The sequence below is a fragment of the Neofelis nebulosa genome, chromosome 6, assembly GCF_028018385.1.
Source record: "Neofelis nebulosa isolate mNeoNeb1 chromosome 6, mNeoNeb1.pri, whole genome shotgun sequence".
Lineage (NCBI taxonomy): Eukaryota > Metazoa > Chordata > Mammalia > Carnivora > Felidae > Neofelis > Neofelis nebulosa.
In genome coordinates this window covers 108,527,168-108,544,926 of record NC_080787.1, presented here as the reverse complement: position 1 = coordinate 108,544,926, position 17,759 = coordinate 108,527,168, and the positions used below count along the sequence as shown (strand labels likewise).

At 38.6% G+C, this 17,759-nt stretch overlaps 1 protein-coding gene across 5 annotated transcripts in view; it reads right to left on the bottom strand.

Annotated features, from left to right (window-relative positions):
• The window catches only part of DSE (dermatan sulfate epimerase), an 81,706-nt gene that overhangs the window by 3,965 nt on the left and 59,982 nt on the right, over positions 1-17,759 (bottom strand). For 4 of the 5 annotated variants that reach the window (XM_058735033.1, XM_058735035.1, XM_058735034.1 and 1 more), the window contains 3 exons: positions 8,608-8,861; positions 3,637-3,876; positions 1,061-1,268 (listed from right to left, as the gene is read on the bottom strand). In XM_058735033.1, coding sequence (XP_058591016.1) covers positions 1,061-1,268; positions 3,637-3,876; positions 8,608-8,861 — 702 coding nt within the window. Of the gene's footprint in view, positions 1-1,060; positions 1,269-3,636; positions 3,877-8,607; positions 8,862-17,759 lie in introns of those variants that run through there. The other variant, XM_058735037.1, reaches the window with a different exon arrangement.

The window sequence follows — 17,759 nt, the reverse complement described above, 5'->3', positions numbered from 1 at the left end:
TAACAAATCCAGATACAAGACAAACTGGTAATACTTCTCTGACTTTGGTCACTTTGCATATTCCTATAAATGGCAGAATTTGAACCAAGTGAGATTTAGCATTAATCTGACTTCTAGAGTCAGCTTTATAGGGCTCTCCTGGTCATATATTTAGGGTAAGTGAAATCACATCAAATTACTATTTTATCTGTGACAACAGTCTTTTAAAATGCTGGTTAAAGGATAACCAGTTTTAACTTTATTAATGTCTTTGTCCTCTCTTAATTTTTTAAATTAAAAAAAAAATAATGAAGAGAAGTAGAGCAAACCACAGAAGCTTATCTTGGAGTTGAAAACACATTTCAATAGCTCGAAAAGACATCAAGGATTAATGATTAACCAGTTCCCTGTAATTTTTATTTTAACTTATTGGATGCCAACAATATACTTGGCAGAACTTTAAACAGGAGGCCCTGGCTTCTCTTTCTGGGCTTAAAAGATTAAGGCAAAAAAAATTACATGGTTCTTTTATTATCAAAGTGAAACTGTCAAATACTGTCAAATACTTTTAAATAGTTTTGAAAATTTACTAACAGCTTTGCTATTAGAAGATTATAATGCTCCATTTACTAAAACAAAACATTTTACTACCTTTATTTATTTATTTCTTTGGTGTGATTGTCGGAGTAAATCCCAGTCTAAATTTTGTGCTTTTCTCTTTATATGATTTCAAAAATGATGGAAATCAAAACATGCACATCTATTAAATATGTGAGCCTAAGACATCTCCCAGTGTGAGAAAATAAAAAACCGCAAACAGTGATGAGATCTTACATGTAAGGAACTGTTTCCAAATGTTTCTAGCAGTGTCAAAGGCTGTGATATGAATTGAAGCTGCAAGGCGGGAGGGGGCATGGAGAAAGGGTTACAAAGTACTTTAGACAGTTGTTCTTTTTAATTGCAATAAACTAGCACCCGGTATCCCCAGGGCCCAATTCCCCCCTCCCGGCCCCCGTAGATAGCCCCACGTGTCATAGCACAATTCCCCCCCTCCCCGCCCCCCTAGACCCACGTGTCATACCAGAGAAATTCCGTGTGAAGAGTGCACCAACGCTGGCCTTTGGATGGTGTTCCTGGACCTTCCACCACACGGTTCCTCCTGATTTGGTCAGCCAGCCAGTTACCACTGCCATTACGCATGACAAATTTATCCAGGAACACTAATTGGCTTTCTGGACCATAAAACCAGTTGTAATTGGAGTCTGCAATAGCCACAGTTCTTTGAAACCCTGGGGTAAGAGGTTTGACAGAATTAAGATAAATGTAAAACTGCATACTCCCATGAAGATCTAAACAATGATTTTTCAATCCTGGTTGCAAATTAGAATCAATTCTGTATCCTGGATTGAAAAACCAAAAACACAATGTCCAGGCTTTACTCCAGCCCAGTTAATCAGAATCCCTCTGAAGCCCTTCCACAAATCTTGTGTACAAGTTTGCGTCTGTTATGTGGCAGCTTATTATTGGTAACAGAAGTGCCATAGTTCCTAATGCGTATGTATACGGCCCCCTTCCTCATTTTCCAATGTCCATGCCACGTGTAATTATATTTGCGTAGACACACAGGCTATCTATCCTCTGGTGCATGGTGAGCTCCAGAACCTGGAATGAACATCAGCTCTCCTACCAACTCAACCCACGTTCTATGCCAAGATAATGACAGAAGGTGCTTCAATCTTGCATCCAATAAAGTGGAAGTGATAAGGTTTAAGGGAGAAACTCCATTTCTATAGGAAGAAAACAATTCCCATAGAAGAGCCTGCTAATACATACTGCTGGAAGTTAGAAAATGCAAAGATCATACAGGAATTGGTCAGCAAAACAAAAGCAGGTAAGACTGGATATGATCCAGGTGTTCTTGAAGAATGGGAGGCAACTCTGAGCCAGACAGGAATAATCGGTACTAGAACAGACATTGTAGAGGGAACAAAAAGAGAAATGCTGCTGAGAACAGACTGACTTTTAACACACAATCCCTTCTAAAAAGATGCCATGGCTGTATTTACATAATTTACAGCTAGTGTTTTCACTTCTACCAGCTTCGTAGATGCTACTGCAAATAAGTCTTATGATAAAATGTGACTTCTGAATCTTCTATTAATCTGTGAATTCCCTGCAAGCAGATGATATGCTTTATTTCTCTTTGAATCCCCTGCCTTGTACAATGCCTGGCATGTAGATGTTTAATAAAGATTTGCTGGATTAATTGGCACAAATACATTAATCTTTCTCTTAGAGGTATTTATACTGTCTTCCAGTTTAGGATGCAGTCAGGGACACAGCTCACAGCAGTGATGTGGCTGGCTGTTAGATCTCAGCTCAAATTACAAAGCAGTGAGACCTCTTCAAGATCCCTTGCTTTAGATGGCCTTTGTTTATCAAGATAAACTACAAAACAGACCTCTCCTCCATCTAAGAATATGCAGTGAACAATAGGGTTCTGAATGTTAAATCTCAACTAAACTTTAAGAATCTTAGGGTTCTTTTGCTCTGCAGTGTTTTCTAGATAACTAATCCAATAATGGAAGTACTATTCAGTTCATGTGTAAACAACCAGAGCAAAAGATTTAAAGACTGGATTATTTACTAGAGGTCTAGAATCACCATCTAAAAATTGCATTTCACTGGGGTAAAAAAAATCCCCATCCTGATGAAAATCTACATCCTAAACTTTTTCAAACATCTTAGTCTTGTTTAGAAATGAGAGTTATAAGGCTGTCCTAGAAATGAATGCGTTCTTGAATCAAATACATCTGTTTTTAGAGCCAGTTCTCTTAGAAGCCTAAGCTACATAGCAACACAGAATTTAGAAGTTTTATAGCAATTCATTTTTTTTTGACTTTTCAAATGTTTATTTTTGAGTCACACAGAGAGAGAGAGAGACACAGCATGAGCAGGGGAAGGGCAGAAAGAGAGAGAGAGAGAGCGAGAGAGAGACAGGATGCAAAGCAGGCTCTAGGCTCTGAGCTGTCAGCACAGAGTCCAACGTGAGGCTCGAACTCACAGACCGTGAGATCATGACCTGAGCCGAAGTCAGACCTGACTGAGTCACCCAGGTGCCCTTACAGCAATTCATTTTTTTATTTTTTATGTAATTTTTTTCAATAAACTGTTTAAAGAAAACACCAAAGCTCCAGCAAATACATAGGTGTAATCTTTCATTTTGAATATATATATAGTTTGGAAATAAAAACTAAAAACTAAAAAATGAAAGAGACTCACTTTATGATCGTACATCAAGGAAAATTACCATGTAATCATAAATGTTTATATTTTATGAAGATTCATGAAAAGTAATTTGTATACGTACCCAAGTTTTACATCTACAAAAATAAAAGTACTATGGGGGCTATGAATTGCATCTGATCCATTATGCTCCAAGTTTTAAAGTGTGTCAAGTCACAAATCCTCGCATTAATTCCCCACATGTTCTGGTTATACATAACTCTTGAATTCTTTATTTTTTTGACAAAAAGTCTAACCTCAGTATGACTCAAGCCTCACATTTCTTCTCCTCATCTAGCCCATTTTCATAATCAGAAACAAACATAATAGCTAATGCTTTCCCACTTTCCCACTTCTGATTCCTCACTGTACCTGGTAGGATAGTTCTATACATAAACGCAAAGTGTTGTTTCAGCCATGGGTGGCCAAAGTGGTTGATATCAAAGTGCCTCTGAACAAGAAACATATACTGGAAGAGGGATCGAGTGGTGTAGCTGCCATAGGCAACTCCTTCATAGAGGGAGCCATCCGTCACCTCTCGGAGCAGGACCAGAGACTTCTCCATGATGGTCAGAACTTGTTTGGTCCATAAGTATGCTTCTTGGAGATACCCTGAAGAATGAAAACACACGGATACAATCACTATGGCTCTAATAAAGCATAAACAAAATTTGGCAAAATGATAGCCGAATAAAACCCTCTGAGTCATCTGGCTAGTTTATATTACAAATGGCATTTTGCAAAACTCATTTATCAACATTACAAACAGCATTCTGCTAATCTAGGTTTGGGTCGGATCCATGATGTGGGTTAAAAAGTTCTTGAATATGGGGCGCCTTGGTGGCGCAGTCGGTTAAGCGTCCGACTTCAGCCAGGTCACGATCTCGCGGTCCGTGAGTTCGAGCCCCGCGTCAGGCTCTGGGCTGATGGCTCGGAGCCTGGAGCCTGTTTCCGATTCTGTGTCTCCCTCTCTCTGCCCCTCCCCCGTTCATGCTCTGTCTCTCTCTGTCCCAAAAATAAATAAAAAATGTTGGGAAAAAAAAAAAAAAAAAAAAGTTCTTGAATACAAGTCCCTTATTAAATGAAGATAAACCTTGAAATGAGTACCGCTGTTAAATAAACTGAAACCTCATCACATCTAAGATAACTTTATATCTATATGTAAAGATCTTGTATATTGAGATTTAATTCAATTTTTCTAAATTAAAAAAACAAATGTTTATTTGTTTTTGAGAGAGACAGAGCGTGAGCGGGGGAGGGGCAGAGAGAGAGGGAGACACAGAGTCCGAAACAGGCTCCAGGCTCTGAGCTGTCAGCACAGAGCCTGACGTGGGGCTCGAACTTACTAAGTGAGAGATCATGACCTGAGTCGAAGTCGGACATTCAACGGACTGAGCCCCTCGGGCACTCCTTCAAGTTTTTTAAAAACTACTACTTGAAAATATTTTTGAAGCTTAATACTTCATACAACTTGCACCATTATTTTATAGGATTTTTAGTAAGCTGCAAATACGATAAAGCCTAAGCAGATAGTCTTCAGTTTGTCCTGTCATTAAAGACAGTTTCTCATTCTTCATGTGCTTTTAGATTCCAGAGGATCTCAAAAGGCAGCACAGCGGGGTAGAGAGACCATTGGAGTGACAATCTAATGGTAAAAATAATCAACTTGGAGTTCTGAACCTACCTAAAATGAGGTCCAAAATTTGGTTCAAGCACTCGAGCTGTCACATTTTTCAATTTCTGCAACTGAAAATTAAAGGCCTACAAACTTTATAAAATTCTTTTGACTCAAAAATGCTAGTCTTCTATAATTCTTGCAAGGCTAGCATTTTGGTAACAGTAACAACTCACATTTCTAAAACATTTATAATCTCCACAGCACTGAACACAATCTTACTTAATCCTTTTAACAATTCAATTAGGCATTGTTACTCCAAAATTACAGAAAGCTTGCCTTGTTCAAGACCTCTGACACATGACTAAAAGTGAACAGGACTTTGATCTGAACCTAGGTCTTTAGATTTCAGGTTTGTTTTGTTTGCTTATATTTAAAACATAGAACCAGTGAGGATAAAATTAAGCTCATTGCCTCCTGATGTGGATGGAGTTTTGTGGCTTTACCCCCACAGACATGTGTGTGATCACCAGTGCCAAACACTGCTACAGCTTACTACATGTGCTGGGGGTGAGGGCTTCCAGGGGCCCCGGGACCACAGACCCCAGCCTAAATCCAAGGTCCCAGGCTATGCAGGACCGGGCTCCCATCTCATGAGGGCAGCACTGTTCTCAGGCTCAGCTTTGCAGAGGTGACTGTTAATTGTACATTGACTCCTCCTATCCAGCTCTACACCTGACATGCCAGTCTTCTGGAGACTTTTCAGTTTCCATTCTCTAATCATTAGGGTTTAAAATTCCAGGGGTGTGTCCGGGTGGCTCAGTCAGTTGAGCATCCAACTTCAGCTCAGGTCATGATCTCACAGTTCGAGGACTGCTGGAGCCCCACATCAGGGGCAAAACACGACAGCACGGAGCCTGCTTCGGATTCTCTGTCTCCCTCTCTCTCTGCCCCTCCCCTGCTTGCGTGGTCTCTCTCAAAAATAAATACACATTAAAAAAATAAAAATTCCAGTCATCATCTTTTTCTTCTCCATATCTACCATCTCCAAGTGATGCTTAAAATCAGGCCTGCTACCTGATATCGCATTACCTAGCTTTTCCTTATTTTTTCCTTACAACAACCTTGTTCAGGAGACATGAGGCAATGTCTACCTTTGTAAACTTCAAATCTGTCAATATGAGGCGCTGGGATTGTTATTGATGCTATGCTCTGTGTTTATCTACCATCCATATAGACTTTGCCTGGAATGTGCTTCATTATTTTCATTATCCATACACCCTGTCAATCTTTCAAAGTGCTATGAACCTTCTCTAACCCACCTAAAGAAGACTGTTTTCCTGAATTCAAACTTAATACACTCAATTGATATTTAACCATAGCTTCATGGTACCTCTTACTTTATTCTCTGTTGCTATTATAACTATTGCATAATCATTTAAACATTTCACATCTATCTTCTTTGCAACTGATGTGTAAACTGCTTATGTGTGATCTTGCGGTCCCTGTGCACCGAGTTCGAATTCTCCCACTTTTGAGATTTTATGTGAGTCTGCTGAGAACTACCAACACACTAAGCTACCTAGTCAGTATCTACGAGGCTGGTCTGGAGAACGCGGGATTGTTGAAACAGCCTGTGAGGTAGCCCCTAAAGGTAGTGGGTATGCCAACAAAGCCAGGACTGTAAGCCTGATTATTAACTGAGATGTGCAGGGCCAGAGATTTCACCTCTTCGTCTGTCCAATCGTCTCATAAATGTGTACACTGCTGGGGCACCTGAAAGGCTCGGTCGGTTAAGCCTCCGACTTCGGCTCAAGTCACGATCTCACAGTTTGTGAGTTCAAGCCCCGCATCGGGCTCTCTACTATCAGCACAGAGCCCACTTCAGATCCTCTGTCCCCTTCTCCTCTGCCCCTCCCCAGCTGTCTCTCTCTCAAAAATAAACTTAAAAAAAAAAAAAAAGCATACACTGCCTATGTGGGGGTTCTGTAAGACTGTATCCCATAGTTCTGAGCAACCAGAACTGTAATCACAAAATAAATGCACAATGAAAACTCCTGCCAGGGGAGAACTACACATTTTGATCCAACCTGAACCAGTATTTTCGATGCTTGCATACTTTCTGGAACAATTTTATCTACCACAAAGAATGAAGAAGTAAGCTCTCTTCCTGCTACTAAAGAACTAAACATTTATATAAAGAAATAACACTATATTGGGCTAAAACCAAGGACCTGGGCTAAGACCTAGCTCATCTTACGTTCCTTCCACCATTTCATGATGATGTCATTCCACAGGCATTGGGATTTATAAATACTTTGAAGGTTTGCATTTAATCTTTCGTTTTTAAATTAATTAATTAATTTATTTGCATTTTCATCTTTTAAATCTTGTTTGTTTTTGTAAGAATAGGGGACAAAGGGAGCTAGGATGAAACTCTACCCTCTTAAAGCTTTCCTTAAATTATTATAAATTGAATCTCTATTCCAAGAGAGGCAACAAAATGTAATGGAAAGAGAGTAAACTTTGAGTTTGGCCAGAACTAGGTCCAAATCCCAGCTACCTTATATGGCTAGTGCGATAATTAAATAAAACAGGGACAAGGATTAGCACGTGTCATATGCTTAGGTAATGTTAGTTTCTTTTCCTCTAAGACTAATTAAAAGTGATGGCTAGTTAGTAAGACAAGGGAGAAAGCTAGACTTGAGGAAATCTGATGTTGGATAATCTACAAAATGCATACTAAATCTCATGGGGAAGTAGTCAAGAGTTCTGTTAGATTTGCCTATTCCAAGTATATATTTAGTATCCTAATAATTCACTGTGATCTTAGGGCTGCTTTTCTTAAATACAGTCTTATTTAATCATTTGTAGACTTTCACAGGTGTTGTAATTAAGTCAGAATTATACAAGCAGAGAAAATGTAATATCAGCAATTACATAATACATTAATGCAAAGTAGCTATGTGATCCACAAAAGTCACTTCCAAATTTGAGCTAAATGATCTAGATTGGTTGTTTGAAGTCTTTAGAGAAAAAAAGTAGTGTTGTAATGATAGACATCTATTTGCAAAGAACAGTCATTTCAAATAATAAACCACCCACTTAGGTTTTAAAAAGATGAACATATGGGAAGGGAGAAAAATAAAAAGGGAGAGAGAGAAGGAAATCACAAGAGACTCTTAAAGACAGGGAACAAACTGAGGGTTGAAGGAGAGACGTATGTGGGAGACAGATAAGATGGGTGACGGGTATTATGGAAGACAGCACTGGGTGTTATGTTTAAGTGCTGAATCACTAGGTTCTACTCCTGAAACCAATATTATACTGCATGTTAACTAACTACAATTTAAATACAAATTTGAATGAATGAATGAATGAATGAATGAATAAAACTAAAAACTCCATTTATCCAGGATGGCTGTCTTCACTGTCAAAATTCTCTGGGAAAATGAATTTTCACCACTGACGGTGTGCTGTAAGGATATGGCTTGGCACAATCAGAAGCCTTACTTAAATAACCTGTAGGCTAATATAACTAGCAGAAATGAGGAAAGAGATGTGTCTCAATTCTCTAAGGGGTGTCCTAGGTATTACTTCATCTCATGAACTTAGTTGGGATCTGACCATGAACATATATACTAAGGCTAGGTACAAAAATGCTCTGCTCTCAAGGCAACTGTGACTGATATTGGCTTGGGCATCCCCTCGATTGTGTCCACACGCACCTTGATTCATCAGAACTAGGCTTCCCGTGAGCAAGGCCATGCAGTTGGTGGGTTGGTGATTGTGGAGGTACTGAAATCCCCATCCTCTTCGGTATGAAGTTTCATACATATATCCCGAGACATTGGCAATCACTTCAAGAAACTTCTCCTGCTGTGTCTTACTCAAGTAGTTGTACAAGAAGTCATAGGCAGTGGCAAAACCAACCAGGGAGTGAGCAAGCGGGACTTCATCCCAAGGAGCGTCTTTCACCAGCCTGCAGAGGAAAATCAACCACGTGACTGAGTGCAAAGGTCTTATAGCGTTCATCCCACTTTTCGAGTATCTGTTTCTTAGAAGGAGAGGGCACCACTGAAGACACAATCCAAGAGGTTTAGTGCCTCACAATTAGCTTCCTTCCACCGTAGACACAAGCATAAGGTTCATCTCATGGGAAAATTACAGAACAAATGATTTTTTTTCTCTCAGATTTCTGGCAACATCAAGATGTTGAGAATTTTTACTTTTGACTTTTTACTTTCGACAAGAGGTAGAAGGATATGGTCAAAGAGATCTAAAGCATATAACATGTAGTGGCAGGGCAAAATTCTCAGGAGTACCCATTTCACCAATACTCACCCTCCCCTTTTTACCTGTGTAAGAGGTTCTCAGTTTTACTCTTAGGGCTTCCTTGCCAAACCAGTGGAACATGTACATCCCATCTTATTTCCCATAGGCAGGTCAAGGTGAAGGTATCACAGCCTATGAAATCTAGTTAAAGTGAGTGAAATGAACTGATTCTAACTCAGATTTCTACATCTTGTTCTTTCTCTTAAGATGAACTGCACTGCCTTTAGGTCCTTTGAGTAATAACTTCCAGAGAAATGTAAAAGCTGACCTGTGAAATATGAAACCGTCACTTTCTAGGAAGCCAACTTTCTGCTTAACTTGCTACATTATTCTGCAAGTGTTTTAATACTGTGTGGCCTGCATTACAGAGGAAGCTTTTTAAAAGGGATCTTTCACAATCACAATTCTACGGAACTATCCAGAAAGCCCAAACCATCTCAAGATGTATGTGACTAATCTCTAGGAGAAGGACACAAGTGAAGGAAGTGCTGTACGGTTGGAAGGTTGAAGAAAATTCTTGATTGGGGATTAAATGAAAGCTTAATATTTCTATGCCAGGAACCTCCTGACCTCTTGGCAATCTGGTGAAGCCTCTAAAATTCATAAGATAGATTACGTAGGGATATAAGGAAAACTATTACTTTGACATCTAACTATTAATACAGAGTTTTTAAAAATTGTGATCTCTGTGCTTCTTTATTACGGCACTAAAAACCAAGATTTAACAGTAGAGATAGGAACTACCATAATTTATAAGTCGTGATAAGCATAAGCAAGAGTGTCTACAATACCTATAATGGGACACGAAAATATCTCTCTGCAACAAAGTTACAAGTTCTCCCAATATTACTATAGCGGTTAGTTACCTATGTACATCATTTGGAAGAAATGCTAAATTTCAGTCAGAGTCCGTGAAAACTAAGATGCAGTATTTCTCCCATGCAAACCCCAGAGATCCCAGGACAAGGATACTTAAAAATGTTCTGAAAGGGGCACCTGAGCAGCTCCGTCAGCTGAGCGGCCAACTCTTGATTTCGGCTCAGGTCATGATCCCAAGATGATGGGTTCAAGCCCCACATCAGGCTCTGGGCTGACCATGGAGCCTGCTTAAGATTCTCTCTCTCTTCACACACACACAAATGTCCTGAGAGACCACTTCCTCTAGACTATAGCCTTCTTTTAGAAGTTTGTATGAAAGACATGATCTTAATGTTGCCTTCTATGGTCACCCTGCAGAATTCCAACTAACAGTATCTCATTTCCCTTTGTCACTTTTTCTGTCCTCTTCGCATTTGTGTATGTATATATGTATGTATGTGTGATTGCGTATGTACATGTACATATGTATATGTATGTATACATATACATATGTACATGTATCCTCTACCAGGTGTTAAGTTCTACAAGTGCAGGGTTTTATTTTTGCCTCTGTTGTATTCACTATAGGATCCCTAACCCTACAACAGTGTCTGACACACCGCAGATACTCAGTAAACATTTTTGGAAAAAAAGGAAAAAAGAAGGAATAGGCCTACAAGATCAGGCCACACTGTTAACAGTGAATATGCGATCATCCTGAAATCAGGCATCCGGAGAAATCTCTTGGCATTTGATAATTTCAGTGTTTAGTTAGCTGTGGTGATATAGCCTGGTGCTAAACTAACTAAGGTTGATGAGTTTTTTAATCGTTTGGTCACAGACAAAGCAACTAGCATGTACTGGTTGTAAACACACTATGAAGAGTATGAATGAACCCTCCACTTCCAGGGAAAACAACTTATCCTGCAAGCTCACTGTTAGGGAGTTAGGAACACAGTCTTCACTGACTCCTGCTGGTTGCTAAGCAAGCCAGGCAGAGAGTCCAGGCCATTTGTTTCCCAGCCCCTGTCTCTGCGCCATGTCACGATGCATCTATAAACGACAGCATACGTACCTGGCCATGGGAGAGCTGACATCAGTGAACCGCTACCATCGCCCCAATCCTGACACATCTGATTGACCAGGGAACTTATTCTCGTAGATCGAAGAACACTTATTATTATAATTCTCATCCTTCAGGAAGTATTATTATGCAATTTACGAAATTAGGCGAACTATGAAATCCCCAAGATGCCCCCATATACTTGCTTATTCCAGGCAGTTCCCAACTCAACAAAATGCTAGTATACTGACTTTGAAAAAAAGCTGATACCATCCGGCTCATCACTGTATCATTATGAAATCTGACCTGTAAGAGTTATATTTCTAAAAGGCTGTCTAAATACTTTACCAATACCATTTGACCCAGCCACAGATTCAAAGTGCAATGATGGGAGAGAGCATATTTTACTGTCATGGAAACCAAAGGAAATTTGCTTCTAGCACATGGATAGCAGCAAAGTAACTATCTGATTCAATGTGACTCTCACTACTGGTCAGTAAATCTACTAGAAAAGTTGGTTAAGTGGTGAATCATTAAAAAAAAAAAAAAGATACAGGTATTAACTTATGAATTTTACTTCAGCTTAACATATCCGTATGTACATACATTCATTAATCTTTTGAAGGTGAGATAAAAGCCTTTTTTTAAAAAACTGTGAGTCTAAAGATTGGTTTCATTGTTCTTTCCTGCAAAGAACACACACAACACATCATCACAATTGCAAGGTTTAGTTTCTTTATAATATAGAAATTAAAGATATTAGTGAAGGAATGCAGAATCCTTCCAGATTTGCATATTTTTCCCTAACCTTTTACAAATCTCATCCACAGTAAATTATATGATAGCAATCTTTTACAGTAAGTCATTCCAAAGCATTTAAGTTAGTTTTAGAAATACTAAGTTTTTTTCTTTTTGAACTCCTACTTACTCACATAATATTAAAATTGTATAACTACAAGTATTGATGGCATTGGCATAAAGTCATTTGAGAATACAACTGGTATTTGCAAAAACACTTCACTCTGCTGGTGGGAACAGAGATGAATGGACATAGCAGAGGACAGCTGACCAACCTTGACATTCAGCATTTTGTGAGAGTTGCTGCCAGATGACACAAGGAATGGAGGCTAATTTCACTGGCGAGTCAGTTAAGAGGAGGGTTAGAAAAATGTTTACTGTAGCCCTCTTGTTATAAAATATACCTTCTTCCCTTACGGGCCAATCTTAAAGTAAGGTCCATGGATCTCCAGGGCCTTAGAGACTCTTTGAGGGAATCCTCAAGTAAAAATTAGTTTCCCGATAATACAAATACGTTATATGCTGACATTTGCACTGACGGTGCCACAGCACTTACAGGTTAAAAACACTGGCACCTTAAGCAAGAGTCCAGCAGAGGTACCAAACTGCTCTAGCAATCCTTGCCTGATTCTGCATACTGTCATGAACTCTAAGCTACACACACAGACACACACACAAGCCAGTTTCACTTAAGAATATTCTTGATAAAGGGGGCACCTGGGTGGCTCAGTCAGTTAAGTGTTTGACTTAGGCTCAGGTCACGATCCCACAGTTTGCAAGTTTGAGCCCCGCTTTGGGCTCTGTGCTGACGGCTTGGAGCCTGCTTGGGATTCTCTGTCTCCCCCGCTCTCTGCCTCTCCCCTGCTTGTGCTCTCTCTCTCCCTCAAAAATAAATAAACATTAAAAAAAATTAAAAAAAGAATATCCTTGATAAAGTGTGAAGATTATTAATTTTATCAAATCTCAAATCTTTGCGTATATCTCTTTTCCATATTCTGTGTGATGAAATGAAAACTATGTAAAAAGCACAGTGGACACCAAAGTGCAGTAACTATCACAATGAAAAGAAACTATGCATTAAGAGCTGAAGTAGCTCCTTTTTCTTTTTTTCCATGAAACATCATTTTTATGTGAGAAAGTGACAAACTGACAAATTGCAATTATTTAGACTTAGGTATTTAAGTGGAAGTTTTCTTGAAGATGAAGAAGCCTGCCGGCTCAAAGAAAATTGAAAGCCTTTGCTGCCAATGACTAAATTTGAGCTTCCAAGAGAAAATAAGAATTTTAGAAAACATGTATCTGCTACCATGTGCTTAAGAGTTTACCAGTACATAAAAGTTTTTCTGATGAGGTCAGTAATAACAAATGTGATTTATTTTTATACTGTATAACTAAATACATCAACACTTGGAAGACTGGAATAACTCAGCAAGCAAACATTCAAAATACAAAAGGCAAGATATTATAAAACCATGCACAGATAAAAGATCCCCTGGACGTGCAAAATCTACCAATGGATTATTCTACTAATTAAAAGATGGGAGCTCATTAACATGGCTTCAGATCCCATACTTTTATGAATCAGAGTCCATTTAAAACCAACTTTTATGCAATGACTACTTGTCAAGTTCTAGTATAGAATCAAAGAATATCCATAATTTTCCGAAAAGATTCTTAAAAACTCTGTCCTTTTCAAGCACATATTGATATGAAGCGGTTGTATTTTCTTCATATATAGAAACCAAAACACCACACTGCGACAGACTGAATACAGTAGGTGTGCAAAATCTGCAAGAATGAGCAACAAAGATCTCTTGTGCTAAATGCTTTGTTTTAAAAAAGTATAGTTCTTTCTTCCTAAAAATATGTTAATGTTAATACAAAATGGACCTCTCACCCTAAAAGGAAAAAAAAATGAACCTTTAAAATGAATGCATACATGTTTTAAATATCTTTCAGCTTTAATTTTTAACATAGTAAATATCAATAGGTATAGTCTTCACAAAGCTCTTTGATGTTTTCATTAATTTTTAAGAGTGTAAAAGAGTTCTGACTCTAAAAGGTTTTTAAAAAGCTGCCTAGACCACTTTCAGAGATAAGTTTAAGTGAATTTATGTGAAACAGAAGGATATGAACACAAAAATGAACTATTAATGGCCTAGGTTGGGGGTATGGTGTTGGTGAGGAGAGGAATAGAGGTTATCAAGATGTGCTGCTTCCATGAATCAAGATGGCTACAAAAGGAAGAAAAGTGGCATAAAAATCTTTCCAAAATGCAATAGCTTCATTGATCCAAATTTTTATAATAGTTTTATATGAACAGACTGCCTCCATTATCATAAAGGCCTTTTGAACCATCTATTATGTACAGAGTACAGTGGGCATTCTAAGAAGTCATACTTAAAATTGGACAGTTTATATTGATAAAACGAGTAAAAAGAAGCTTCATAATAATATTGGCATCTATTTTTATTTCTATAGATTTATGATCAAATGACTGTATTTAAATTTTTTTCTTATAGCTCTAATAGATACATAGTCTTTCAAAATAACCATCTGTGAAAAGATTAACATTTAGTATTACAAGGTTCACAGAATACTCTACTTTTATGCTATTTCATTTACACAAACACTGTTAAGGTAAATGCTTGGAATAACAGAAGTTTGGTGTTTAAAATCTAAGAGGGGTCAAAAAATCACTGATATTTATTTAAATGAATCAATAGTACAGAAAAAATAAATACTAGAAACAATGGGACAACTCGTAACTCCCTTTACGGTGTTATTATGGTTATTAGTCCTGTTTTCTAGCACATTTTACAGCCTAACAATTTTATGTCATACTTTTCCATATGTAACTATATCTTGAAGGTCATGATTTGATCCATGGTATAGAGGCAAATTTATACATTTTTTTTTAAATTTTTTTTTTTCAACATTTTTTATTTATTTTGGGACAGAGAGAGACAGAGCATGAACGGGGGAGGGGCAGAGAGAGAGGGAGACACAGAATCGGAAACAGGCTCCAGGCTCCGAGCCATCAGCCCAGAGCCTGACGCGGGGCTCGAACTCACGGACCGCGAGATCGTGACCTGGCTGAAGTCGGACGCTTAACCGACTGCGCCACCCAGGCGCCCCTACATTTTTATAAGCATGTTTAAATGAAGCTCTACTGCTTGTTTAGCTTTTACAAAAAGCAGAACTCAAAAACAATCCTTTTTCTCTGAGGTAACATTTAGTTTTATTAACCTATAAAATATTTAGTAAATTCATACAGAAGATTCATGTTAAAAAATCTGGCTTTAGGGGCTTTCGGGTGGCTCAGTCGGTTAAGCATCCGACTTCGGCTCAGGTCACATCTCACAGTTCACGAGGTCGAGCCCCATGTCAGGCTCTGTGCTGACCCCTCAGAGCCTGGAGCCGGCTTTAGATTCTTTGCCCCTCCCCCACTCCTGCTCTGTCTGTCTGTCTCTCAAAAATAAACATTAAAAAAATTTTCTTTTTATGTTAACCAAATCTGGTTTTAGACACTTGGTATTTACAGCAATATAAATTTAAGAAAAATGAAAGAAGCTTTAAAATAATTAGGAATTTAAATGTAGAACATAGCAATGAACACTTCAGAAATTATTCCCAAGGGTAAACTTTACAGGCTGGAGCAGTACCAACTTCACTTTTACCAGCTTCACGGCTGTTGTGTCTACTGTATATTAGCCACACCTCTGCCTGCTGTGTGCCCTGGGTCACACCACCCAAATATGCCAAAATAAGGTCAATTCTACCTTAAGATGTAAATTGGTCTATTCACTCTAAAAGCACCCTGAAGACAGTAATCCGACAGAAAGTCATTCAATTTTCTTTTTTTTTTTTTTTTAATTTTTTTTTCAACGTTTTTTATTTATTTTTGGGACACAGAGAGACAGAGCATGAACCGGGGAGGGGCAGAGAGAGAGGGAGACACAGAATCGGAAACAGGCTCCAGGCTCCGAGCCATCGGCCCAGAGCCTGACGCGGGGCTCGAACTCACGGACCGCGAGATCGTGACCTGGCTGAAGTCGGACGCTTAACCGACTGCGCCACCCAGGCGCCCCGTCAATTTTCAATCAATTGCCTTTGTGTGCTTAGAAACAGCTTCCAGTAAGTTAGGAGAGTCATGTAGTACCACTGTTTTTAAAACATGACCAATGGCAGCTGTGATTCATCTTTTTTCCTTCCGTAAGTTAAACATGAAAACTAACTATGAATGTTAAATGTCAGTAATACATTAAATATTGTAAGTTATTCCTATAAAATTTAGCCAAAGGAAGTGGATTTCTAAGCCGTGTGGCCTTGCCTGTGAAGCACATTGGGGCCTCGACAGTGACTTTCCAAGGAGAGCAGAATAAACCTGGAATTTAGAGAGACTTGATGTGGGGGCCTCTGAGTGGGTGGCCAGGTATCCAAGGGGCATATTCAGCTAAATTCTGGCCTGCCTTGGTGTCCATATTCCAAGTGTTTGATCAGGTGGCTAAGAGTGGCATTTGCATCATCAAGCAAAATTCACTGTTTATAACTGGGAGGAAACAGAGATGTTGTACTTCATATTAAGCACATAGCATGCTCCAAGCCCTTTATGTACTTTATTTCATCTAATCTTCAAAACTCACATTAGGTATTACATGTCCATTTTATAAGCTGTAAAAGTAGTATTTAGAGACAGGAAAATTACATGCTTAAGATCACACAGTTAAGTTAAATGGTGGAGCCAAGAATGGCATCCAAGATCATCTGAATCTAGAACCATTTTACTTCTTAGTGAGGAAAAGCACAGTGGTTTCAAAGAAAGTCACCAAGTTTGCAATAAGAACCCGGCCAGAAGAAAGTGCTAGAGTTAACAGACCTACCAAGAGCCAGGCAGAAGGGCACTTAGGCTGAAACACATTACAGGGTTCCAAGTCCTGCCATTTTCATGACACCAAGGCAGATACAAGGCAAGAAATGTGGGAAAAAAAGGCAGACATTAGAAGAGATACCGTGATTCTGTGTCCATATGGTTGCTCAACACCCACCCAAGGAACATGAGATACCAATCATGAAGAATGCCTGAAACAACTCTTTCTCTCTCCACAGACATCCACTGAGCCTGGGGCTCCCAATTTTCTACTCCAGGTACGGTTGGTGAAGGGGATAGTGGGTCTGAACTTGCATGCTCAGAACCTTTAGCCCCTTAAGCAGGACAGGGCTACAATAAACAGAAATGGTCAGTGAGCTTCCTTTTTAACATCTACTTTATTCCCTACTTGGTAAAAAGTATTGCTGGAAGGAATATATATACATTAAGAGATCTTCAGGAAAAATATCACCCCTAAAAAATAAAAGACATTTTCTCCCACTATCTGTATTTTTATATTCATTAAATTACTAGATTCAGTACAGCAAAACATTACCACTTAATTTCATTTTAAAGATGAGAATTCAGTATCCCAAATTTTAAAATCTAAAATACAAAAATTTAGTTTAGGTTGGCTTCACTCAAGCGGAATATTGAGGAATCACTTATGTGAAAGCAGAAATTAAAGAGAATATTCTTTTTTACTTAAAAAAATATTCTAAATAATGTGTAGAGAAAATTAATTAATTTGAATGTCAAAATATACCAAGCTAAATGAGTAGCGTTGTTAAATGGGAAAAGGCACTGCTATGCCATTATTCCAATGTTTAGTTCACTGACACAAGTCTTAACCAAACATCCAAGTGTGCCATCCAAGCATAATCTATTTAAATAGACTCAAATAGCTTTTATGATTATAATCCCTTTTAGCTGACCAGTGGGCTAGTGTCCAGCCT